Here is a 26,314-nt window from a genome sequence, read left to right as displayed (position 1 = left end):
TTGAGTACCAGCCTGTGTGAAGGATGGCCCCCCTCACCCATCACAGGCAGATCCTACTGTCAAATGTGTGTGATTTGCAGTGTAGGTTTGTCTGGTTTGCACAGTTGAGCTGCAAGGCTAAACAGGCCTCTTCTGGTGGCTGAGATTTGTCTTTTTTGTGATTAATCTTTTAAAGAAAACACGCAGTGAGAGTCCACGACTTAATTTCATTAATTGCTTCATCATTGCTTTGATCTAAAAAAAAAAAAAAAAAAAAAAAAAAAACTCCATTAGCAATGTCAAGGTACAGAGAGCCCTATCTATCTCTATCTACCTATTTATTCATTAGTAGAAACTGCTCAGTAAAGATCCATACGATCATTTAGTAAGCAGAATAGTATAGAAAAGGTGGCATTCATGTCCTTGTCAGCCATTTGAAAGTTTGTGTGTGTGTGTGTGAGGAGGAAATCATTTGAGGATGCTGGGTCTGGTGTGGTGATTGGATCCATTACATTGGCAAGCGAAGGCAAATGGTTTACAAAACACTAGGGGCTGGGGGGGCGGCGGAGGGGGGCTCCTGAGGGGGAAAGCTGTGGTGTTGCTAGGTAACCCAGAGACAGGGAGGATGGCAGTGATGCAGGATGATTATTATTGGCTGGAAGTGACATCATGCCTCCTTTTTTTTTTCTCCCCATGAGGCAGATCACTGCAGAACGTGTGAAGGGTGTTGTGCTGTGTAGAGTTAAGCCCTGGCAATCTTCCACTGAGAAGAAATGAGGGATTGTTAGGAAAAGACGCCACACACTCAAACGCACACACTGAGGAGAGGGATGCTCCACAAATAAGGAGACAACTGTACGTGCTATGTGCTAAAAATAGCACTGGAATTTATTGCTCTGGCTAAAAGAAATCAAAAAGACTGGCCATATTATTTCCGGAAAACCATAAAAGAAAAGCTGTTCAAATGCTGTCTGCTGCTTCCCCCGTCCCCCACAAACACGCGTCAATCATGTGTCAGCCATTGCGACATCCTACAATTAAGCCTTTGTTTGTTCCTGTTATTTCAGGGGCATTTTCTGCCTTGATGTGATTTGTGCAGTTGGGAGTGACAGGATAGACGAGGGGAGAAGGAGATCAGGGACTTAGCTGACGATGATGCAGTTACACAACGCACATTTTAGCCACAGAGACGCTTCATCTGGAATTAAGTTTAAAAGCACAAATGTGAAGCTGGACTGTTTGCACAGTGGGTCTGGCTCTGGCCGGATCTAGTTGTCTTTTGGCCATGCACAGACTGTACTGTACCTTTTTAACTCAATAGATTTTTCACTTCTATCATATTACTGCATATTTTTGTATATTAGGAAGTAGCGTAATCATATTGTGCCAACTTTGACTGCAATTGCAAAGCTGCAAATCGAGGCTGTTTGAAGGAACACTGAGGACATTTTGTCAAACAAGTTGTTTGATCAGTATGGTGCTGAGATGTAAGCTCGGTAGCAGTTTCACTTCTGTGTGTTCAGTGTATTTATATCCTGCTGTACTGCATGCGTTTGCACTCAGTATGTAAACTGGATAGCTCAAGCATCACTTCAAGTGCAAACTGCTACCAGATGCGGACAAATATGCAAAATGTTGCATCTGTGTACATGCTCAACAGTGCTTGACTCTTGAGTTAAAGTAGTTTCTTGTTATGGCGGCCTAGTTTAAGAGCAGGACGGTGATGTTAGTATTCTTGTCCTCATCCTGGGAGAGAAAGCCTGATGAGAAGGGGGGGCGAGGGGGTGAAGAGGAGGAGGTGGAGGAGGAGGCCCGGGCTGGGGTGAGAGTCTCTTCTCATGGACCAGCACATGACCAAATGAAGGAATGGTATTTATTTTGGCACCATAACAGGAGAGGCAGAGCTGCTGCTGAATGTACAGTAGGTGTCAACGGGATAGAGTAGGAATGCAGATGAAGAGGACCGGATGCATATTTGCATGTACATCAGTAGACTTAAGTGTGAAACCCTGAACATGAAGTAGTGTTGCTATGTGGAGTCATGACAGAGGAATTTAACATTAACCAGAGGGCCAGCTGGCTGTATCTGTGTCATAGCTCAGGCCATAAAGGTCCTTCAGAGGACCTCCTCCTTCACAGAGACCAAAACTGTTCAGGCAGTCAAGAATTTCAACAATTTTGTCACTAGCGCGGTGTTCTTAAAATGGCCTTCAAAGTGTAAATACCAGTGGTAAACAGGGGCAAGATTACAGTTTACACATTGTGACTTTTCCAGTGGTGGATCATGAATTCAGATCCTCCACTTGTGGTGAAAACAGCAATACAATAATATCAGAATACTCAATTACAAGTAAATTACTGCTCTAAAAAATTCATCAGCACCAGTTTTGTCACATTTCTTTACACATTTACTAGAGCCTTTATGTTAGGACAGACTGTATCAGCATGTCAGGATGTGTTTGGTTCACAAATACGGACTTCGGAGGATCCACTCCCTAAATTTGGGCATTTTGTCAAGGCTAATTCCTGAAAGGTTGGTCACTGGTCCAAGTCCACTCCTACATGTCCAGAACAGAATGACAAAAATAACCAGACGAATGAGTTAGCGGCGTACTAGGGCTGGGTCTTTCCTTTTGTCGAGCCCAGTTAGTTCCCTTCATCTCTTTTGGGTAAAGTTGAACTCCGGCAGCAACAGCAGATGAGCTGTGGCATAAACAATGTAGCCTTGCTTAGATAACCGACACGTTGCACAACTCCTCTGTCATGTGCTGTTTTGGAGGAATAAACAACATTTATCAGGTGATGGCAGTGAAGCCCACAATGTTTTAGGGAATAAAATATGACAAGAGAGTTGTGCAACCCATTTCCCCTTTATTTTAAAGTCAGGAATTTGTCTCAAAAATGCACTTTGAAAGTTTAGAATAGTTTCAAGATGTCGATTTCTGCCCTCTGAGTTTCAATGAGGCTTTACCTTTTTTAAGTTTGCTGAAAATACTGGAAATCCTCCACTCTTGTCCAGTAAATGTTGAATTTATCACTTATCGCATTAAATAGGCATTTGCATGTGGTGTTTTTCATGCAGTGAAAACCACCAATCAGAAAAAAGAGTCATTACAATCAGCAAGACTGTTAAGCAAGTAAGGAAATTAACCCTTAAATCTGAACTGTATATACTGCTGGCACATATCTTTTGCACAATCTTTCCTTCACCGCTGTGCACTTTGTGTGTGTGTGTGTGAAACAGATTACCAGAGACTGATGACAGTGGCAGAGAGCATCACAGCCTTAATGTTCCCCTTCCAGTGGCAGCATGTGTACGTTCCTATTCTGCCTGCCTCCCTCCTCCACTTCCTGGACGCTCCTGTGCCGTATCTCATGGGCCTCCACTCCAATGGACAGGATGACCGCACCAAGCTAGAGCTGCCACAGGAGGTACAAACACAGCACAGTGTCGTCCTGTACTGAGTTCTTCTTTTGATTTATTAGAATATTTTATCCCTCCCAAAGCAAATAACTATTGGGTCACTGTTGTCGGATTATCAGCACACTGACAGGTGTTTATTAGTCCCACTTTTAAAATGCGGATAGCAAATCAGCCTTCGTTTCTTTTGTCTGTTAATGTGATTTAGTAGCTAGTTAATTCTGTCTGTGCAAAAATACAACGGGAGAAGATTGTCTTGATTTTAGTGATGAATCCTTCCTTTATTTTAGTTTTCTTTGGGCACTTAAACATGTTTGCTCTCTCTCTAACAAGCAGTTTTCTTATTGTCATTGTGCCTAGGTAAGGCCTTTGTTATACTGCTGACACAAGCCACAGAGGACAGTTTCTCTTCTTCTCAGCCCTCTTGTGGCTGCATTTTTAAGCTTCTTTAAAGTATCTAGTTACTCTGGATATTTTGAACCTAGGCTTTTTGTATTTAATCTGCACAGTGCCCTCCAATGTACTGGGGTATTTCAAGGTCAGCTACTGCTCTCAGCATGATGTGCTGATTGATTCTTCAGTCATTAGTTAGGCCTTTTTGCTTCCAATTTCACACACAAACAGACGTGTAAAAGGCGTAATGAGCTGTCATTCATGTGAAGTAAATCGGTTGATCTGTCAGACGTAAAGGGATATGAAAAAAGGCTTTGTTAGCTTTGTAATAGCATCATTAGGAGTCATTACACTTGTTAACATTAGCGCAGTTAGGCTTGTAGGACTAAAAAGCACTGCTAATGTTTGTGTTACACCTGTTTTTGTGCGTTACACTTTCATACTTAACCATCCTGTTCGCCGCCTTCCTCTAGGCTAACCTGTGTTTTGTGGACATTGACAACCACTTCATCGAACTGCCAGAGGAGTTGCCCCAGTTTCCCAACAAACTAGAGTTCATTCAGGAGATCTCAGAGGTGCTCATGTCCTTTGGCGTGTCTCCAGAGGGAAACATTCACTCCAGCGACAGCCAGGCCAAGTATCGGGGTTTCCGATCTGTTGATATGGTCTCTGACAAGCGTAACGGCAACCTGGCCTCACCCCTCAACTCCTACCTGCTGAGGGAGAATGAAACTATCGCCAGGCTGCAGGCTCTGGTCAAGAGGACAGGTGTCAGCCTGGAGAAGGTGAGAAATGGTGTGAAAATGAAATGGTGACTGGAGATTCAAAAAATGCAATATGACAATCAGGCAGGTGGCAAGTCAGTATGAGCAATTTTAAATGACTGTAGAATTTAAATTTGTGATGCACAACCAATTAGAAATATTTGATGATACAGTGAGGTCACTGTAAAATAAATGTAATTAGATCTGTTTGTACCTGGAACTCAGTCTCAAATAATACTTAATAATTAACACATTCAGTGTAAAATCAGCCTTACAAATGTAGTTTTTGTGTACAACTATATTTTGCCAGCTTATAAAATCAAAGGTAGGAAAACGATAGCAAGCGATAATAGGTATTACTACCTGAGCTGGAAGAATACAAAGGTTTATTGTTGTGTTATTACCGTCATTAACACAGTCAGGAACCATAAACAAAATGATGCGTTTTTTAAAATGAAAAAAGATGTGTCGTGTTGTTGTGTCGTGTTGTTCGAGCATCATGTTAGTAGAACATTTAATAAATAAGCTAATAAAGTGCCACCCACAGCTGTGTGGAGTCTTGATGATGTTTTGCTGCATCAGTTCAAAACATCACCTCCAGTTGCCTTTGAAACGCTGCTGGTCGTTGTCTCGCAGCCTAGACGACAGAAAGCCTTTATAGGCACTGATATCAACAGAAGCAGCTGGCATCTCGACGGCCTTGTTGCCATTTGGTTTGAGTGTCTTACAAACTACTGCAAACAGTAGTAGATAGTATGGAGAAGTACTCATTCTAAAGACTAGATGGATTAATTAGCTACTAATTAGAGAAAGTCTTTGCTTGTGCAGCCTAATCAGCTTATGCACTAGTGGCCAGCATTAGCTTTCCATGAACAGATTAGCTTATCGTCTGTGTATAGTTTTCCAGCAAGGAGGGCAGACCTCATTTTTGATTATTCTTATCTAAACTCACTGCCGCACAGTCACATGTTCATACAGTGGTATGCCTGCTGTGTGTTATTTTACACCCCTACTGCTGGCATCTGTCCAGCTGACCCACTGACATGCTAAAAAAAAACAAACTCAGTTTGCTTTGGGTCATAAATAAAAACCAATGTCCTTGACTTCCTTTCCCACAACCCGCCCGCTTGATCAGCGGCCTGTGATAACAGTCAGATAAGATAGCATGAAAAATATACACTGTTCTCCTTCTTTTCTTTATCTGGCTTTTTTTCTCAAACACTTTTCCCTTTTTGTCTCTCTCTTCTTTATTTTGATATTTCTCCTGTATGTATGTGTGTGATCAGCTGGAGGTGAGAGAAGATGCCAGCAGCAATAAGGACACACGCTTTCAGTGTGATGAGGAGGAGCTGAAGATGCATCAGGTGAACATTCAGGTGCGCGAGGTCTTCGCCAACCGGTTCACCCAGATGTTCGCAGACTATGAGGTGTTTGTCATCCAGCCGAGCCAGGACAAAGAGTCCTGGTTCACCAATCGAGACCAGATGCAGAACTTTGACAAGGTAAAGTGCTAAAGATAGTTTGTAAATAACATAATAGTGAAGGGTGTTTTCCATAGCATATGACATTTAAAATTTGTGTGTGTGCAGGCCTCCTTCCTGTCTGACCAGCCAGAGCCATACCTGCCCTTCCTGTCACGGTTCTTGGAGACACAGATGTTTGCCTCCTTCATTGATAGTAAAATCCTCTGTCATGATGATGAGGAGAAGGATCACACGCTGAGGGTGTTTGACGCCCGCGTGGATAAGATTCGCATGCTGAACGTGCGCACACCGACACTGCGCACTTCGATGTACCAGAAATGCACAAACATTGAAGAAGCAGGTAAGGAAGAAAGATAAGCCCTGAAAAGCCATGAAAGCTAAAAAAAAAAAAAAAAAAAAAAAAAAGGCTTTGAGAGCAATCTAATTAGGTCTAAAAAAAACTCTGTAGACCTGTCTCTATCTTGGGATATAAACCTCCTATCTGGAGGAAAACTGTCATTGGCTTGCCACAGGTTTTAGTTTCAAAATGATTAGCTTTATCGTAGTATCTTAACTTGAGACAGTAAAACATGGACTACTGTAGTGTTAAATTGTGATCCTGTGAAAAGCCAAAACATTTGCAATTTAAGGTTTTGTGAATGTGAATAAAGGCCTTAAACTGCTGTAATTTGAAGTCCAACAGGTCAGGCAGAACGTGTGACCTGCTGAAATACTTGGAGATTTGCTCTCTTTAGTTAACTGACTGGTAATTTCTGTCTTATTTGCAGACAACTTGCTAAAAAAGCGCTATAAAAAAGCTGATTTTGTCGCTCCTGGACCTCATGCCATTGGGCTCGAGAACAACGAGACTCACCTCCGTAATATTTGCTCTTGCTACCTCACACAACCTTGGGTGGCACCTCTCTGAACGTGTGTGCAATGCATTACGTTAGGTACACTCACAGAGGATATCTATTCACCGTGACTTATACAGAAAACCTTCTAGTTTGCAGCTGCTTAATGCGGTTTAATTACTTCATGATAAATGTAAGGGTCCTCTGTGAGAGCCTTTATGCATTGCATGCATGTCAGTTATCACAAAGCTTGGTGGACACCGTGTTCTTAATGATTAAAAACACTTTCGCTAATCTTTATGCTGGTGAGCTGATAACTTGCAGCATGGAGGTGAATGGGTAATAATAAATTCTTTTCAGGGAATCAAATTGTTTTCATCATTTTAATGCGCCGTGTTTCATCCTGCTCTTATGATAGACATTCTGTTCATTTTTCTAAACTCATGGTTTCTTTTGTTAACACAACTCGTGTGGGTTGTGTTCATGGATGACTCTGATTTGGTCCCTTTAAAGAAAAAGAACATTTATTCGGAGCCTCTATTCTGCCATTTCTTTTGCTTCGTGGGTGTTTGGGAGGAAATTTCTTTTGCTATTTCATTCTCTTTCTTCTGCTGTCAGTCATTTACCAAAAGTGTGAAGTGTGAAACTCTTAGTCTGATGATTGATGAGAAGATGAAAAAAGGAAAAAAAAAAAAAACATGGTCTCTGACTAAGGAATGTTTTGGACATTTGGCTCCCTGATAATCATCATTAAAAATCCTCCCTCACCAATCCCAAATGACTAATTGTTGGAGAAGAAGCTTAGACATCATGCAGAATTCATGACTAGATGATCTCACAAACTTTAATTGTTGGTACTTGATTACTCAAGATGAAACCATCTTCTGCACCCCTACCACACCTCCCCTTGCAGAGAAAGCCATTGAAATGAGGGTCACAAAGATCGACCACACTGCCCTGCACCCACACCTGCTGGACATGAAGATCGGTCAGGGACGCTACGAGCAGGGCTTCTTCCCCCGCCTGCAGTCTGACGTGCTCTCCACTGGGCCCACCAGCAACAAGTGAATATCTCACATTATTATCAAAACCCTGCACTGTAATTTGTATTTATTTGAATTAAACCTTCGCTGTCTGTATCCGATCCGAGCTTGTCGGCTCTTCTACTATATTGCTGTGCAAAGTTGATCAACTGTGTGTTGCTTTGTGTTACAGATGGGCCAAGAGGAGCGCTCCTGCCCAGTGGAGGAGGCGGGATCGTCAGAAGCAGCACGCTGAGCACCTTTATTTAGACAATGACCAGAGAGAGGTGCGTGGTCGCCGCAGTGTTTTCTTCTCTCAGCTCATATTCACACAGATTGACTGCCTGAGCTTTGTCGTCTCTGTTCATTTTGCATGACTTGTTCTCTGTTTGCTTTGTTTTGACTTCGCTCTTACCACCTTGTCTGCTCTCCCATCTCACACTTCTGGTGACGTCTCTTCTTGTCTTTCTCTGCCTCTCCTGCACTCACGCTCACACACTCTCAGCATGTAGAGTGTTTGTTTCCGGAGCTGCAGCTCCTGCTGTTTCTTGACTACTACTGGCTCTCGCAGTCCTACAAGCCCTGTCTAAAGTCGGTGACTGTGGACGTGGTATGTGTTGCTAGTTTGTGAGGCCTTGAGCATTAACACTGGGACCACATGACTAGTCCACCCATGTGGTCTTTTCCTCCCTCTGCTTCCTTCACCACCACCAGATCAGCTTTATCTGATAATCCATGTCACTTTCTAGGGCATGTCATGTGTGGGGATACAGTGGGCGGAAATGAAAATGCCAACAAGTTCACAAAAGTACAATATGATATATACATTGTTTTTACATATACAAATGATAAACTTGTTTTGTTTTAGACCTGAGTAATCTTCTTTTTCAGTTAGCCTGTATTTTTCCCCATTTAATATTTGACTATCTGAATAATAACCACAGTTAATCGTACAGCTGTTTAATATGATGTCACTTAATGTTGTGAACAACGTCTCGTCATATGTAGGACAGAAATATAAAAAGCACAGCGACCCATTGTCAAGAAAACCTAAATTACTGTAGAATAACCTGACTGATCTCCCATAGTTTTCCATGTTCCTCTGTAGTGACCTTCACCAGTGATGTGAGCCTGCCAGTGAACTGGTTGATTTTTTTGTTCTTTTGTGATTCGCTAATTGCTGCGTGAATTTTCTGTCTTTTTATTAGAAATACATCCAGGAAGCCAGGAACCTGGGCACGACCATCAGGCAGCCCAAACTGTCCAACCTGTCGCCCTCTGTCATCGCTCAGACTAACTGGAAATTTGTTGAAGGGTTGCTGAAGGAGTGCAGGAACAAGGTTTGTGTATGACTGTGCTCTAATTGTTATACAAACCTATTTTAAAAAAACACCAATAAAGTTGACAGAGAATCTCAATCCTTTGGTGTAATGTCCACATTTAGTTTTCATTTAAGGGGAAGCTGCTTATTTTCAGCCAGCTGTGTATCAGAACAGTGTGGGTAGTACTCTATATTCAAATGAACCAAGTTTAACTTTCATTTACCTCTTGGGCTGTTGTTCAAACTACAGATTTATTTTGTCTGCCTGCTGTTAGAAAACAATTTTAACAGTTTAATGCTGGAGTCAGACATGTGGCGCCACTTATATGAGTCAGAATACAGTATGGAGGAAGAAGTCGAAAGTCGAGCACCGCCAGCCGGTGAGGACAGAGGCGCAGTGCATTCTGGTTGTTGTAGATTTTCTGCCTTTTGTTTTCTCTGGTCATGTAGCACCAATTTAAAAAAACATTTCTATTACACAAACAGCCCAGTTTTGTGAACATACCATCTTTCTAGCAGTGGAGTACCTCTTTAATCTTTTTGAATTTTATGCTTTTCATGTCAAAAATACACGTTTCATTATGTCAGACCTTGCATGAAAGTTACCGCTGCCTTGGCAGAGAAAGATTTCATTAGAAATTCATTCATTTGATAAACTGTTTCCTGGTTGAGACTTAAATTTGAATCCTTTTGGTATTTAATAACAATAAAAGAACATAATGTGATCACAGAGTATGATTCAATGAAATGAAATTGCCTGAAATAAAACACTGCAAACCACTTAAAGCCCTTACCAACATTATTCTTCTGTTTTGTAAGTTATTTCTTCTGCTGTACAAACATTAATATCAGGACATGGCTAGTCTGAAATTATGAGTTTGACTGCTTTGTCACCAGAACGTGCAGTAACAACAGTGTCTGTGTGTTAATCTGTTTCTGTCTGTGCAGACGAAGCGGATGCTGGTGGAGAAGATGGGTCGGGAGGCCGTGGAGTTGGGTCATGGAGAGGTCAGCATCACCGGTGTGGAGGAAAACACTCTGATCGCGAGCCTCTGTGACCTGCTGGAGAGGATCTGGAGCCACGGGCTGCAGGTTAAACAGGTCAGCAAAAAACAAATCAACACAGTCACCATTTAACAGGATTGAACTCGTACAGCTGGCGGACATACAACGCTCTCAGAGAAAATAACAGCACAAGTGAATGCTTTCTTTTTCAGGGTAAATCTGCACTGTGGTCCCACCTGCTGCACTATCAGGAGAGCAAAGAGAAGAAAAATGCAACTCCAGGCAGTTTGGGACCTCCAGGTAAATACTGAAACCAGTTCACATTAAGGAATTAGCAATTATACTTCTCCGTCATCAGGGACTACACTAACATCTTTTTTTTAAAACTACACCAGGTTTCATTCACGACACTGAGAGACGTAAATCTGACGGCGGTGGATCAGCCATGGCCCCTCTTAAAGTCTCCCTGATCCAGGACATGAGGTGAGGGGGACTGGAGGTTATTTAGATGTGAGCTCAATGAAGGAACGAAGGATGAAGTCTAGCACAATTTCATCCAATGCACCCAAAGCTGGTTCACAAATGTAGGAAAAAAAGTTGGACTAAGACTGCCCCCTTGTGGTGAACTGTCAAACAATACCTACATGGAGATTTCCATATTGCAGTCATAATCAGTTGTCTGAATGAGGAATGATCATTTAGGCAACACCAATTAAATAGTGTATTCAAAAACTGAAAAAAAATGTCTTGGGCCACATTCTTAGTGCCCCTGTATGAGTCAATTCAACAACAATCAACAACAAATAGGTTGTATGGGGTTATGGTGTAAGATGACATAAGATAAGACATTCCTTTATTAGTCTCACAATGGGGAAATTTACAATGTAACAGCAGACAGGAGGAGATATAAAAAAATATGTTCATGTTTGTCTGTTTTGATTCAGTGACTGAATCATTTTTGAGATCCCATGTCCCCCGTTAATAAGGGTGTCTTCATAAGTTTCACACTTGGTTATTAGATATAGTTGATTCTTTACAGTGCATGAAGTTTTCTTGTTTCATTCTGTCTTTCATCAACTGAAGCAGTAGCAGAAGCACTCAAACCACCACAACATTAATATGAGTGCAAAATATCTAAGACTGCTAGTACTCCAGAGACACATAGTTATTTTAAATGATTGTACAGACTTTTAAAATGTTAACTCACACGTTGCTTTTCCTCAGTATGGCTCTTACATTAGTTATTCTAAAAACAAAAGTGGTTCTACTTATTTTTCTCAGATGAGATTTGTGTTTTTGTGTTAATGAGAGCATTTATTTGTATAGTACTTATCAAAATCAGCAATTACAAAGGGCTTATAGGGGAGAGCAAAAAGCAATAAGACCCAAAGGACAAAATAAAATGCCAAATAAACACACAGTATAAATATACACAGACATTCTTACATCATTAACTTCGCATACACACATGTTTGCCAGATTACAATACAATTATAAGAATATCTTACAGTAAAAGTGAGTTTTCTAGAGCAACTGAAAAGAAGATATGCATTCCATAGTAGTGACGCTGTTACAGAAAGAGCTCTCCTCCAGTTTATTTCCAGTCCAGTCGTATTTGTGTGCACTTTCAGCCTTTATAAGATAATAGGTCATGAGACGTGTGCGTGGAAATGTGGGGAAAGAGAGAGGAGGTGACATGCAGCAACAGTACCCAGCCAGACCTGAACTGGGAACAACTGTACCCAGACAGAGTTTAGGAGTCAGGGCTTGTGTTGTGAGAAGCAGGCTGCGAGTGAGTCTGTGTAACAGCACGTTACTTCCAACCTAATTACCAGACCCCCCGCCAGGCTGACTTAGAGGAGAGGAAGGGTCAACTCAGGGCACAGACACTCATCTCTGCCCCGCTGATGGATAGACCCTCCTCCACACGCCATCATAAACACACTCAGATTTTTAATAATTGATCACATTGTTTTAACAGGCAGCCAATAATTTTAAGAGTTGATGACAATACTTCATACCCATGTTACAACTGCAGGTTAGACACAACAATAATAGTGCATTCAGTAGATAGTAGTTTTCCTCTGTTGCCGTGGAGACAGGGAGGGGTATGGAAGGAGGAGGAGGAGGAGACACGAGGAGCTCTTAGCAGACCAGCCGATGGCACAGGTGGAGTGGAAGGGAATGTGTCTGGACATCAGAGGCATGATAGTAGCTCGGAGCGATGACATGGGACCACGGCTGTGGTTAAAAATGCCAGTGCAGAGGCAGACTGAGCTGTTTTGTGACCTGTGCTGAATGCCACAATCACGAAGGATCATTAAGGGTTTAAAAAAGCCAGAGCCAGAGTTTTTGAATAATATTTTTCTGTGCCAAAACAATATTCTGATAGATAGGAAGAAAATAATTGCCATCATTTCTGAGTTAATCAGTTGATCATTTGTTATCAATCAAAAAATCTAGTACCATTCTAAAATATGAAATATCCATTTAATGCCGCTTTTCAAATGTGACGCTTTGCTGCTTTTCTCTGTGTTAATATTTAATATTATTGAAAATTGTATGTTTTATGATGTTACTTTGGGTTCTGAAAACTTGTGACAGGCACTTTTCACTATTTTATAGCATTTTATAGACTTAATCATAATAGATTAATAATAAAAAAAAAACAATTATTATTTGTATGCATTATTAAAGGTATTGTGGTGGAACAGGTTGATGTTGGATACAAGATGTCTCCTACTTCAGTAAAAAATCTGTCCTCAGTGCTTGTGCACCAAGACATCACATCACACTTACACCGGACCAGGTTTAGCTTCCAAACTAGTTGTGATTTCAGGATTTCTGGAGAAACTTCAGCAGATGAATCTGAAAGCAGCCTTCTGAACTCTGAACACACATCATTCTGCAACAGCGAAGCTCAAACATCCGAGTGAAGTAACGATAATCAAAGCGCGAGTTTGATTTTGGCCCATTCCTACACTGTCTCAGAAGACTCCTTTAGCTCTCACTTGATGAAAACAGGGGGGAAACAGGGATCCCGGTCTTTGCTCCTCTAACTCCTCGATCTCTGCTTGTATTTGCAGACACATCCAGAACATCAGCGAGATCAAGACCGACGTGGGTAAGGCCAGAGCCTGGGTTCGCCTCTCTATGGAAAAGAAGCTGCTCTCCAGACACCTGAAGCAGCTGCTCTCAGACCATGAGCTTACCAAGTGAGCAAAACAACACACAGATTTAGTTAGTCACTACAACAATGAGTATTGAAGATCCCGGAGCGTCTGTTCCTACCTCTTGCATTTCCTCATCATGACCTTGTTTCTGTGTTTGTGTAGGAATGTCTGCCTCATGTGAAATTAAGCTGATGTGTGATCTACACATTTATTATACATTAACCCCTTTGAAATTGCAAAGCATCATACTTAAGTCCACCGCTGCATAAATAATTCACAGCCTTCTTCATAATTGATATCTGAGTGGTGAACTGGGTCAGGCGGATTTCTGTCTGCCTTTGTGACCTTATGTTGTCATTTGCTCTACTTTATATCAAACAGCACTCGCTCTGTTATCCATTTGCCCCAAAATTCATCTGTCATGTTAATCTGTTAAGCAGGTTATCTATTTTAAATATAACAGAAATCATTTAATTTGGCATGTCTAAGTATTATTATTTATTTTTACACTTGTCTCAAACAGTCTTTTTTTTTTTCCTTCTTTTTAGAAAACTGTACAAGCGCTACGCCTTCCTCCGTTGTGACGATGAGAAGGAGCAGTTTCTCTACCACCTCCTGTCCTTCAATGCTGTGGATTACTTTTGTTTCACCAACGTCTTTACAACCATCAGTGAGTGCTACTTTGATGACAAACAGCCCGACGCCACTTTCGATTGGCTACCGGTTTTATTAATGGTGTTATTTTCATGACATGGCCCCTTCTCTGTCTCCCAGTGATCCCCTACCATGTGGTGGTTGTTCCCAGCAAGAAGCTGGGCGGCTCCATGTTCACAGCCAACCCTTGGGTGTGTGTCTCTGGCGAGCTGGCAGAGACCGGAGTCCTGCAGGTCCCCAGAAATACTCTGGAGATAACTTTTGAGGTTTGTGTTAATTGTTGGATAAAGGATAACTCCACTTTATTACAACTTTGGTCTTAGTTTTGTAGTTTTAGTCATCATATTGCTGTGATGAAGGTTATCAGGGCAGGAAACACGAGTGTTTAGCCTGATTAAATAAACCACTTTATTTGAAGGTGAAACTGAAAGTAAGCGTACCTAAAATGCCAGTAATAATACCTTATTGCACAGAAAATTGTGTGCGTGACTACGAGATGTCCAAATTGATCTTGAACAGACAGTTTGGGTAATAATTTTAAATTTTTGTCAGTCAAATTATAGATAAAATTGATGACCAAAACTCTGAGAATAAGACCAAATTGTATTAAACCGAAATTGTACTTAAACAATATCAGCTATCCGCTTGTGTAAATAAAAATCTTTGGTTTGGGGGTTTCACCATGCTTCTCTCCCCCTCTCAGTGCCAGAACCTGGGCAAACTGACCACAGTGCAGATGGGTCATGATAACACGGGGCTGTACGCAAAGTGGCTGGTGGAGTATGTTGTGGTCCGCAACGAGATCACAGGGCACACGTACAAGTAAGTGTGTCTGTTGAGATCTACCAAATATAATCTTCTTTTTTCGATACACAAGTCTTATAAAAACTGAACAAAATGTGTTTGCTGTGCAGGTTTCCGTGTGGCCGGTGGCTGGGGAAGGGCGTGGATGACGGCAGTCTGGAGAGGATCCTGGTGGGAGAGCTGATGACCCCCAGCACAGAAAACGACGAGAGGATGTGCCGCACACCCCCCATGCAGCAGTCCCCGGGGATGATGAGGAGGTTTGTTACCATCTCACCAAACAGCAAACCAAGTAAGTTACTCATCTGCATAACCACAAGTCACCTTTACCACCCCCTAAATAATAGCAGCGTATGTGCCTTTTATTATGTCTTCTCCTTAATATGGTAAAGAAATGTGGTAAAGATTCAAAGGCATGAACGAGAAAACACAAAAACAAATGGATAAAACCTGAATGGGGATTTTTCCTTCCCTGTCTCTGCTCATATTGTCTTACAGCATCTTTGTTTTGTTTTTTTTGTCTCATCCAGAGCTAAACACCGGTCAGATCCAGGAGGGAGTGGGAGAGGCCATCAATGGGATTGTTAAGCACTTCCACAAGCCGGAGAAGGAGGTGAGAGACAGCAGTCTAGACAGGCCCCAACATGTACTTCTATTATTCATCACAAGCGAAGAAAAGCAGCTTTCTGCACCGGTGGTCCCCGAGCCGCTCAGAAACATGTTAGCTGTGCAGTATAATTGACGTTGTTAAAACATATTGAAGGAGATTTTTTGTTAGTTTTAACAAATTTACTTTATTATTCTTGATCATGTTTTTTCTGGCCTAGAATGACACCTGCTAATTTTTTCTGATCTGGAGGCACCAATACTGTTAATTATTACTTATAAGGGCACACTGAGTGATGTTTGGATTCGAAGGAGATGGCTATTGAAGATTTTTTTAAGTACATTATAACTTAACTGATTACAGGTTTCAAGAGCCATTCGTTGTGTAGTCATAGTACAAAGGATTTTTCAGGGAAATCCCCTTCACTTCTGCTCCACCTCTACAAAACCTCTACAAAACAATGTAAGGAGGTGGCTAAGACTGAAAATTTTCTCTAAATTTGAAAAAGACATGGTATTCTGTTGTGTTTCATTGCGTCTGTCACCATGTATTTCTATCAGAGGCCCACGATGACCTCCCTACATCCCTCTCTCACGCATGCTTGTATTCTCATGCTGATACGATAGCTGCAAAATATATCTGACATGGTCTCATGAATTAATACAACACTTGGCAAACTTTCACTGCTGCCGTTATCTCTTGTCCTGACGATTAATTACTTGGAAGTTGTTTTGAAATAAAATAGGACGTGTGAGACACTGCGTCCTGTGTATTCTGCACAGGGTCCCAAACACTTTTGCACCTTAGCCCTCTTTCCTTGGAAGATATTGGGAAGTAGGGTGTTATTTTAATGAGATAACTAGATGTGAGAAGCTCAAAAGAATTGTATCTAGAAAGTGCTCCATTTAATTGTCATTTGTGAGAAATCAGCGACCTTACAGTCTCTAACTTAAGGCATTTTCCTGCTGTTTTTGCTCTCCACAGAGAGGCAGCCTGACCCTTCTCCTCTGTGGGGAGTATGGCCTCGTCTGGGCTCTGGAGCAAGTTTTCCAGCACGGTTTCAAATCACCGCGACTCTTTAAGAATGTCTTCATCTGGGACTTCTTGGGTAAAGATTTAATACCATTATTATACTGTATCATTACTGATGCTCCCTAATATTGCACTCCAAACCTTAATATTTTGACTGTCAAACACGGCTGTTGTCTGTTGTCTCACAGGTAAAAGTTTGTTCTTTTAAGAAAAACAGCAGCTTAAGTTCCTGATATTAAAGCCAGTTGCAATGGACTGCATTTCTTTTTAAACAATACAAATGTTTTACAATCACCTTTCAAGCTTGGTGTGTCTGTTTGAAAGATTTGGGAATCAAATATTCTTTCAAACAAGTCTTCATTTTACTGTAATCAACTGTGTACCTGATGTGTCTGTTTAATATTTTTTTGCCCGAACAGAAAAGTCACAAGTGTACTTTGAAAGTGCAGAGCAGCGGCAGGTGGCCCCCGATGAAAACTGGCAAACCAGAGTGCGACACTTCTGCCGCTTCATGCGCGCCATCAACAACACGTCCAGAAACATCGGCAAGGACGGGAAGTTCCAGATGCTCGTCTGTCTGGGTGCAAGGTGGGTAACGCTCAACGATAAATCAGGCTTAAGCTCCCCTTGATACAGATCCATCCTTCCTGCTGAAATGTCTTTGGTTAAGACACTGCATCTCTAATGGTTGTGGATGCATGCACTGCAAGTGAAAAGGATCTCTCCTTTGAGGATTCTTGAAGTATCAGATATTTTATTGGTTTCTGTCAGTTCCTCCTCCCTGCAGAAGAGTTGATGTGCCTGCGTATTGTGTGCATGTTTTTTTTTTTTGTTTAACCTTTTCTATTCATGACTCCTCTACACAAAATAGCACTACTGCAACAATTCATCAAATTGATAGAAAATTAATCGCCAACGGTTCTAATAGATTAATTGTTTATGTCATTCATCAGGCAAATGATAACACACATCTTCATGGCCTCTCTTCATTGGCTCCACATACTTTTTAGGATTAATGTTAAGATTTTATTGCTTGTCTATAAATCACTAAGTGGCCCAGCTCCAGTCCATCTCTGACCCTTAACAACCACACCTCCCATCAAGGTCACTCAGATGTGCTGACCAGCTGCTTCTGGTTGTCCCAAGATCGAGACTGAAGCACAGCGGAGGTCGTAGCCCCCAAACTGTGGAACGAGTCGCCTCGACATGTTAGGCTGGCCCCCACACTGCCTGTTTTTAAATCCTGCTTGAAAACACATTTTTATCCCTCAGCTTTTAGCTCCGTATGAGAGCCCTTCCTCTTCTTACTGGCCTGATGCTTTTATTGTTGTTTTGTATTTTAAACTGTTTTATGGTTTTTGCTAGTCTGATTGTACAGCGCTTAAATGTGCTTTATAAATAAAGTTGGATTGGATTGAATGAAGCCTTTGTAGAGGAAGAAAGCCTTTGAACTGTATCTACACCGCCACAGGTTCAAGTGATATTTTTTTTATTGGAAAACTGGAACATGCAGTGATTGCCGACAGTGTCAAGCTGTTGTGTTGACTCAACGTGTGTCTGTGTCTCCTTCTCTCAGGGACCATTTGCTGCATCACTGGATCGCTCTGCTCGCAGACTGTCCAATCACCGCTCAGATGTACGAGGAGACGGCACTGATCAAGGACCGCTCATTGGTAAACTCTCTGATCAGAGTACTACAGACTCTGCAGGAGTTCAACATCACCCTGGAGGCTTCGCTTGTCAAAGGTGTTGGTATCTAAACCGAACCAACTTCCCATCAGTTGCACCTGAACAGGAAGAACACCGGGGACCACTAAAAAGAATAACTGAACCTTTTATATGCAGGAACTGACTTGAACAAAGGACATTTTCTGGCTTATATTAAAGCTACTGTTACATTTGCCATATATTAAGTGCAATGAGCCTTTCAAGATATGTTGTTATTTTTATCCTCAATGATGTTGCCATTAGATGTTAAAAATATGTTTTCTATTATGAACCATGATTTTCACATTATTGACCTACTTGTGCTATAATGTTTTATTGAAAGCTAAATATTTTCATTGTTATCGTGAACTGCTGACAATGGCTATATTTAAGGGGAAAGTGAGGATCAAAACTGTTAATATATTTTCAGAGAAAAACAGTATTATTTTGTTAAATCGGTCAAGTTGCTTGCTCTGTTGTCAACTCAGATTCCAATGTCATTACGCAGAGCTTAAAGCAAATGATGTAGAAGTATGCTTTATAAGTATGTGTATGACAGGGGGTTTGTAGTGTGGAAGATGATTCACCCACATGGAAATAAAAAGGCTGTTACATTTGGGCCTTTCCTTGAGAAACGTACAAGTATGCAGATCTTTTACATGGAATACCTTCAGTGGAGAAAATGGTCCTTCTTGCATGATAATAAGACTGTGTGGCTTGAGCCTGCATCCAGTGACGGACAGTATATTCAGCTGGATAAAGGACAGTACCCCAAGTCTTTGGTTTGTGTTCCAGACACGAGTCCTCAAAGAGATGCTTGACCCAGCTTCCTGTGCAAAGTGGATCACGATGACAGCCTTCATGTAAATACCTCCAACCAGCCATTCCCCCATACCGTCAGCCCAACACTACATCTGCCCTCTTCTCTGAACAAAAACAGTGTGATGATCTGTGCAGACTCCTCGTGATAAAGGATGATCTCCTGCTTCCCATGTGAGGAGCAAAAAAAGAGACCGCTCTTTCCCCCCCTCCTGATTTTGTCATCATGGTTTCTTGCTATGCAATATCCACAAGAGAAAATTCAACCCACTGAAAACTCCACATCGGACTGTCTTTGATGTGCTACCGGGCCCTCCTCCGTTACATACATTGAACTTTACTGTGCAGGACAAGAGGTTTGATATGTCAAGGACTTCTTTTCTGTGCCAACAACGTCTGGATTGACTGTGTTGTACCTGTCTGTGTGTGACCCACACATGAGCATCTTGGGAGATATATATTTTTGTTTTCCAATACTGTTGTACATTTATTGACATAGCTGTGTAATGTAGTGTTTACTAAGTGAGCAACAGTGTACAGTGTAAAAATATATTAAGAATAAAGCATCTGTAATGCGTTCATGTGGATTTAATTCTGTTAGATTTAACCACTTATTCACTCAGTAGGTAACATTAATAAGATCAACATAAATAGATCTTCTGAATGTGCTTTCTAGCTTCAAAGATTCACTGGTTTCAGCTTCTTAAATGTTCTTTAAGGTCTTATCAGTCTTGAATTATAGTGAGCTATAGTTATATCTAGTATTACCTTTGGCTTCTGAGCTGGCAGCCAGACAAAACACACAATTTTAATATGTGAAACTAGGCTTTAGGAAATTGTGATTTTTTGAAAGGTATTTTCTTATGTTTTATTGGTCAAACGATTCACTAGACCATGGTAATAATATTCAGATTAATCAGTAATATAAATACTTTTATGTAGAATCCCTAAATCTAATCTAAACTGCCCACCGTTGCCCTACTTTGTATTTATCTTTAATAAGTAGAAAAGATCTCAAAATATCTAAACTGAATTGAATTTCCCACCTACAGATAGTCACTTTTAAAAGTAATGCAGCAGTGATTTAACTGTGTGGGCGCCAAAAGCTGTAAATGAACAGATTTACATCCTCGGATCAATGTGCTTTCTCAGCTGAGAAAATGTCAACAAACGCGTTCGCGCCATGTCAGATAGCTGTTTTTCTTCAAAGCCTCGGGCCAGGTGGCTTATGGGATATGGAGTTTAAAAAGAAGACCGTTAACGACTGTGACGGCGGAGATCTCCCGCTCGTTCACTACGTCTCCCGGCATGCATCTCTTCTGAGGAGCACGGCAGGACGGCAGCGATTGGCTGCATGGGGTTCAAACCCGACGGCTGCACTCCTTATATGGTCACCGTGCGCTCGGTCCTTTCATTCCGGCTTTTTATGCTAATCTATTCTAATGACCAGCTGTATGCATTAGTAGTAAGAGCATGCGCACTGCGACAGAAGAATACGACCAAGATTCAAAGTTTTTGTCTGGTGAGTACGCTGTTATCTCTCCCGTTCTCAAACCAACGATACATGTGTGAAATTCTACTAGTTTGTTATGTGTGGCGAGACAGGTTTGGATGTGGTTTAGCCGTAGCCTGACCTGTTGTAGTAAGACTAAGTCGACTTGACAATGGGTTAACGTGGAAGTGAACGAGAGCGTGGCGTGGTGATGGTAGCGCAGTCGGCTAGCCAACATGCTAACAGCTAACAACAATGAACCATATTTGGCGCTCTAGCGGGCAAAAGTTTGAATTTAAAGGGAAGGACGGGCTCAACGCTACTTTCTGCATTTTTATTAAAATATTTACAACATGCACGACGCGCACTGAGTTGATGGTTGTGCGTGTTTTTAGACACGCGTGTTGCACATATTTCAACGAATAGCCCGGTAGCTTTTTGTTTGTTCACTTCAGAGAGCGCTGCTGTCCGCTTTTTGTTTCGACTTCTCGCTGCCAACAAATCCACAGCTGAACGACGTCTTACACCAAATGTGTTCCGTGTATTTTTGAGCTAGAAAATCCGCAGAAAGTATCCAGTCGATTTGACCGGTGTTCAGAAAAGTAACATTGACGCCAGATCACGATAGTAAAGCACGATGTTGTGGGTGTAACATTTCTGTGATCCACCGTGCGGAGTGTTGAGAAAGTTTGCCTGCACCACTCACCACGCCACCAAATATAACCTGTATGGACATTTTAAGCGTTGTTTCTTTAACAGAATCGATAACATCAGTTTGTAACACCAGTATAATGTCAGGCTTTTTGTTTTTTTGTAACTTTTGCTGTTCCCGCGAAAGTGGCTTTAAATTCCAAAGATCCCAGGATGTTGCTGTTTTAGCCAAACTTAGTTATGATCTTTCAGTCATTTATGCGCAGTAGATGTGATGCTCTGTATACCGAACAATGTGGGCTTCATACAGGATGTGTTAAAAATTACGATTTAAGAGTGGCGTGTGTGTGTGTGTGTGTGTGTAGGGACCGCCCCCTTGTCCGTATTAGAAAGCACAACTGTCTGCAGACATCCACAGTGCCTATCACGAGGGCGACCACACTGACCGATCTCTATTTCTTTACGATTTCTAGAGTGTTTTTCTTTTTGCCACAACACCGACCAACAAGCAGACTATGTTTGGCTTTCACAAGTCAAAGATCTACCGGAGTAACGACGGCTGCTGCATCTGCAAGACCAAGTCCTCCAGCTCACGCTTCACAGACAGCAGTCGATATGAAGAGACGTTCAGGCTCTGTTTTGGGTAATTAAAAAAAAATAAAATAAAAAATCTCATTCATTCATATTGTGCTTTGTTGATCTGTGTATTTTGCTTGTGTAGATACATTTAGAGATTAATGCATCAGGGTGTTTTTTAAACTTTTGTTTCATTTTTCCCCCCTTAAAGGCTGTCAGAAGATCGTGTTGGCGATATCTGCAATGCCTGTGTGCTACTGGTGAAGAGGTGGAAGAAGCTACCTCATGGCTCCAAGAAGAACTGGAACCATGTGAGTGATGTGTGCTTGCAGTGTGCCAGGATCATATTTGTGTCATTATCGAGCTGCGCCTTTTAATCTGACTGGATGCTTTGCCTGACCTGACTCAGGTGGTGGATGCCAGAGCTGGGCCGGGCTTCAAGGTGACAAAACCCAAGAAGATCAAGAACAGCGACGGGAAGAAGAAGAGCAAGCTGAAGAAGCTTCACAAGTTAAAGAGACAAAGTAAGTTGTTTAAATATATTGACTAGAAAAATCGCTGTCACACAAAGAATATTAGTTGTTGACTTTAAAGTAAGTGTACGGCATGCTTAAGGGAAAAACTACCTAATATCACGGTCCTGCAAATACTATCAGTGTCTGTGTTTTTCTGCTCAGCTTAAACCTACAACCCGATTTTAAAAATGACTGATTAGCAGCATCTTGTGGCTCTTTGGGTTAGAGCAAGCACTGTGTGACTGCAGTGTCATTGGGGCTGAAACAAATGCTTTTGAAAGTAAATTGGCAATTATTTTGATTTAAAAAAAAAAAATTATGTAAAGAAAATGTCATTGTCACTGATGCCTGCCTCATGTGAACATCAGTTGTTGTATAATCGTTAACTGAAATTTGTATTTTGCACTGTTAGTCGTTGGATTGCTACATTTTCATTATCTTGCATGTTGTAGACTAAACAATGAAATAAGGGGGAAAAACAGCAGATTAACTGATAATTAATTGAACAGGTGTTGCCTTAAGGTTGTTGACCTTTAATTGTATTTATTCAACAGGAAACATTAACCAAAACATTAAGACTTTGTGAATTCCACATCTGTTCCCAATTAATCAGACTGGAAAAATAAGTGTTAAAATTATAATCCGTAATCCACCACACCATTTTGCTGACTGTGTTTTAAGTGTTGTGTTTTTTGTTTTCCAAGCAGACTCCGATGCCCACAGCACAACTTCCAGTGTGTCTCCTGCACAGTCCCCCAGTTACAGCAACCAGTCAGATGACGGCTCGGACATCGAGTCCAAACAAAGACGCTCTACTCCGTCCATCTTCTCTTTCCTGGATCGTTCATACTGGAAAAGGCGAGCCACTGCTTTCATGGAACCGCTTTGTGTTTGGACAAATTAATCAAACTGTTTTGTGTGTCTTTAAATATGATGACTGACTCAATGGGTCATTCTGATCTATTTCTCGGTCTCTTTTTAGGCAGAAGGTGTGCTGTGGGATCGTCTACAAGGGGCGGTTCGGAGAGGTGATTATTGATCCCCGGCTCTTCAAGCCCTGCTGCAGTTCCAAAAAACAGAAGACACTGGCGTCCACGCAGGTGGCCACACACCTTCCAGACACGCTTCCTCCGCAGCTCCCAGAAGACATCAAAGAAACCTGGTGATCACTTTTGTTGAATCCCCCTGTAGGGTTATCCATGGATTTGTCTCCAGTGGCAGACCTCCCCACTCACTTCCACTCCCCCGATTATATCAGTTAGTTAGACGTTTCTTTTCTGTGTAAAATTCCTTTTTTTATATGGGTATTTTTCTTTAACTTTTGTATAGTTGATTTTTTTTTTTTTTTTTATAGAAAGCAAAAAGGAAAAAAAAAAGTACAATGGGCATTAGTGTTATTTATAGGATCAGGAAGAACATTTTGTTGAGGCTCCGTTTCTTTCTTTGAATTGTTTTTGGTTATTTTGTATTAAGTGATTGACGTTTTGTAAATATTTTGTCACTTTTCCATACATATCAAGACGGTTCTATTTTTTTTTTTTCATAATTTGTCAAATTGTAAGTGTGCATATGAAAGACACCAGCTATTTCTAATACCAGCTTTTCTGTGCGTGTTGGAGTGTCTCTTCAACATGCTGCCATGTTTTTGTCCTATCTGTGTGCTCCATATGTGCAAATGTCTGTCTGTAGGATTTTATCTTTTAGTACAAACAGCTGTTGGTTACACCAGGCATCCTTAGTGCAACTGTTCTCTATGAATTTAATGAGCTTTTAATCTATGCGTGTACAGGTAAGAACAAATGATCTCTGAAATTTTCTCATCTTAAGCATTCCTCAAGTTTGAAACACTCCGTTTTTAAATTGTTCATCTGCTGATGCACATTGACTCAGATGTATTTAGACCATGCATGCAGTACATTCCTCTCCCTTGGAATGACCGAAGTGATTTATTTATTTCTGTTGTACAGCCTCCAATGAAATGACGGTGCATGTTGTAAAGCAAATGTTTTTAAAATGGATTTTGTAAATACAGTGTTTTGGCTCTCGGCACATCCAAGCCTTCTTAAAATACAGAACGGCAAGCCACTACTTCTGTTTGCTCTTTTTAAAAATGTGTCTGAAAGGTGCTGAAAACATGTACTTTTACGCTAAGCCAGTTAAATTTAAAGCACATTTTCACATCTAATTTTCTCCGTGTTGTGTTTTAGAGATGTGCATAAACTGCAGGGAAAGCTTGATGCTTAATTGCAGCATCAGCGAGCTGCGATGTTTCTTACCTGTTTGCTAAAGTTGGACACGTAGGAGACGCATGTTTTTACGGTTAGTCTACATTTTTGCCAGAGAAATGCTGTTAGGGAAAATGTATTTGTGACTCATTGCTGTGATTTATCTTCCGAAGCAATTGTCGAAGTTCAAACTATGCAGACGTTTTGAATGTGAGAAGTACTCTGAGGGTTTTCTATCACTTTTGCTAATATAGTATCAAGTGATGAATCCTCGTTCGACCAAATTGGCTTGTATAAAGCATCCATTATTTCAGCAATAATTTTACAGTTTTCTAATCACACTTCATAATTGTCTCAAGATATTTCATAGGTATGTTAAGATTACGCTCAGATTGCACCGTCTTAACCATGGTGCTTACTGTCTCAAATTAATACTGTTATGAAAACAGTTTTTCCAGTTTTTGGTATCTTTTTGTATTACTGTAACCAATTTCAGACTTCATGAATTGACAGGCAATGCTCTGTAAAGTTGCTTAATATATAAACGTTTCTGCGGCAGGGTAGTTAAATGCTGAACATGTTTTGATTCTTATTGAAAGGAGAAATGCTGCTCCCTTTTAAGCAGGGAAATAAGCTAGTTTTTGTCCTTAGGGAGTTGCCATATTTTTATTTTTTTTGCGAGGTACATTTTGGGATATGACGTGCCTTAATGAATTACCTGACCTTTTCATTATGATTATCATGTAATTTATATTTATTTATTGCTTTTTTTTTTTAAACTGAATTTTTGATAACTGGTGTAGAGTCTTTCGGAAAATCTATTAATTTTGTGCACTTCCTTTTGAACATGCAATGTAGATTTTTTTTTTTTTTTATGCTTTTTGTATATTGTACCACAAAGTAGATATGCATTGTAATAAAAAGATTAAAACAACTTGTGCCTGTGATATGTGTGCGCACCGGTAGGAGGTGCACAAGAGCCACATTTGAGACATTTTACAGACCTGAATGATGCACATTGAACTCACCAGTGTGGAGGAGTTTGTTCTCTAAACCTCAACAGCATGTGAAGTTACTCATATGTAAGTCAAACTAACCAATAAACAGTAAGTGACTTTGGCCACAATGAGTTAGATGTGAAATAATAACGAAAGTTACGAAGATGCATCCAAACTTAAATAGTAAGATTGGACAGGAGGACTGAGCGCTGTTGAAGACGCACAGTGAAGTTTGGCCCTTAGAATTTTTAGCTTCCATCATTATTCATGTTTGAGGGGAGAGGAAGGCTGCGTTCATCAGTGTTTAATGTTAGCTGCCGTTTTCTTTGCCTTTAAAGATGTTTCATCCTCCGCAGCAGCGGGACAAAGACGTTCATCACAAAATGGAGGCTCTCTAACATCACCACGGCTCAGTTCGTTGTAAATTAGAACTGTTAACGAGTGTTGCTTAGCAGCCACGTTATTTGACTAACGGTGCTGTTCAAGGTTTGCAGAGTTGACTTTAAAATAATCTATATTTACGATAAAATTAAGTTTCCGGTCATAGCTTTCAAAATAAAAGTCTCGTCAGCGCACTGGCGTTATTACATTTTACGCAAATCTTCTAAACTTCCGGTTTTCCAGTCGGCATTACGTCCTCCAGAGTACCTCTCATCACCACGCCCCCTCTTGGAGGAAAACAGTCCTTTGAAGCATGTAGATGGCGACAGTGTCCACACTTAAACAGGTAAATGTAAAAATACTAAGCTAATGCTATGCTAAAAAGATGCTGTGGAGTTGTGATTTGTTCCCTCCCATATCCTGAAAAAGATCCTTATAGAAGGGTTTTATGGCTCCAA

The 26,314-nt window shown here is 41.0% G+C and overlaps 3 protein-coding genes across 5 annotated transcripts in view; all 3 read left to right on the top strand.

Moving 5' to 3' along the window:
- Positions 1–19,597, top strand: part of dennd5a (DENN/MADD domain containing 5A) — a 34,730-nt gene extending 15,133 nt beyond the window's left edge. The window contains exons 5-24 of one of the 2 annotated variants that reach the window (XM_070849154.1): positions 3,224–3,411; positions 4,267–4,578; positions 5,844–6,059; positions 6,147–6,381; positions 6,809–6,898; positions 7,788–7,938; positions 8,090–8,183; positions 9,105–9,236; positions 10,166–10,318; positions 10,435–10,522; positions 10,618–10,705; positions 13,309–13,437; positions 13,944–14,065; positions 14,170–14,315; positions 14,753–14,871; positions 14,964–15,145; positions 15,384–15,466; positions 16,445–16,568; positions 16,912–17,080; positions 18,069–19,597. In XM_070849154.1, coding sequence (XP_070705255.1) covers positions 3,224–3,411; positions 4,267–4,578; positions 5,844–6,059; positions 6,147–6,381; positions 6,809–6,898; positions 7,788–7,938; positions 8,090–8,183; positions 9,105–9,236; positions 10,166–10,318; positions 10,435–10,522; positions 10,618–10,705; positions 13,309–13,437; positions 13,944–14,065; positions 14,170–14,315; positions 14,753–14,871; positions 14,964–15,145; positions 15,384–15,466; positions 16,445–16,568; positions 16,912–17,080; positions 18,069–18,252 — 3,005 coding nt within the window. In that variant the 3' untranslated portion in view covers positions 18,253–19,597. The remainder of the gene's footprint in view (positions 1–3,223; positions 3,412–4,266; positions 4,579–5,843; positions 6,060–6,146; positions 6,382–6,808; positions 6,899–7,787; positions 7,939–8,089; positions 8,184–9,104; positions 9,237–10,165; positions 10,319–10,434; positions 10,523–10,617; positions 10,706–13,308; positions 13,438–13,943; positions 14,066–14,169; positions 14,316–14,752; positions 14,872–14,963; positions 15,146–15,383; positions 15,467–16,444; positions 16,569–16,911; positions 17,081–18,068) is intronic. The other variant, XM_070849238.1, reaches the window with a different exon arrangement.
- tmem41b (transmembrane protein 41B) overlaps positions 1–21,323 on the top strand; it is a 47,193-nt gene extending 25,870 nt beyond the window's left edge. Inside the window, exon 8 of the transcript XR_011584483.1 lies at positions 21,309–21,323. The gene's annotated coding sequence lies outside the window, so the exon portion shown is untranslated. The remainder of the gene's footprint in view (positions 1–21,308) is intronic.
- On the top strand, positions 20,457–25,403 carry sinhcafl (SIN3-HDAC complex associated factor, like). Of its 2 annotated transcripts, none has more exons than XM_070836217.1 (6): positions 20,457–20,540; positions 21,635–21,804; positions 21,949–22,048; positions 22,147–22,261; positions 22,960–23,110; positions 23,235–25,403. In XM_070836217.1, exons 2-6 carry the CDS (start codon positions 21,677–21,679, stop codon positions 23,416–23,418), a joined length of 678 nt encoding a protein of 225 aa, XP_070692318.1. In that variant the 5' UTR covers positions 20,457–20,540; positions 21,635–21,676; the 3' UTR covers positions 23,419–25,403. The 2 variants fall into 2 exon arrangements, with proteins under 2 accessions (XP_070692318.1, XP_070692312.1); XM_070836211.1 differs by having other exon boundaries at positions 22,957–23,110.
- Positions 25,404–26,314: the final 911 nt, after the last annotated feature.

This window comes from Pempheris klunzingeri, chromosome 1 (genome assembly GCF_042242105.1).
Source record: "Pempheris klunzingeri isolate RE-2024b chromosome 1, fPemKlu1.hap1, whole genome shotgun sequence".
Lineage (NCBI taxonomy): Eukaryota > Metazoa > Chordata > Actinopteri > Acropomatiformes > Pempheridae > Pempheris > Pempheris klunzingeri.
Note: the sequence above shows the minus strand (reverse complement) of the source record. Positions and strands in the feature narration are given on the sequence as shown.

What these genes read in the sequence shown, in the direction of transcription:
- sinhcafl (XM_070836211.1), top strand. Translation starts at nt 21,677, where the DNA reads ATGTTTGGCTTTCACAAGTCAAAGATCTACCGGAGTAACGACGGCTGC. An exon ending in TCACAAGTTAAAGAGACAAA is followed by an intron (nt 22,262 to 22,956) that starts GTAAGTTGTTTA and finishes TTGTTTTCCAAG; the next exon opens with CAGACTCCGATGCCCACAGC. An exon ending in GATCGTTCATACTGGAAAAG is followed by an intron (nt 23,111 to 23,234) that starts GCGAGCCACTGC and finishes GTCTCTTTTTAG; the next exon opens with GCAGAAGGTGTGCTGTGGGA.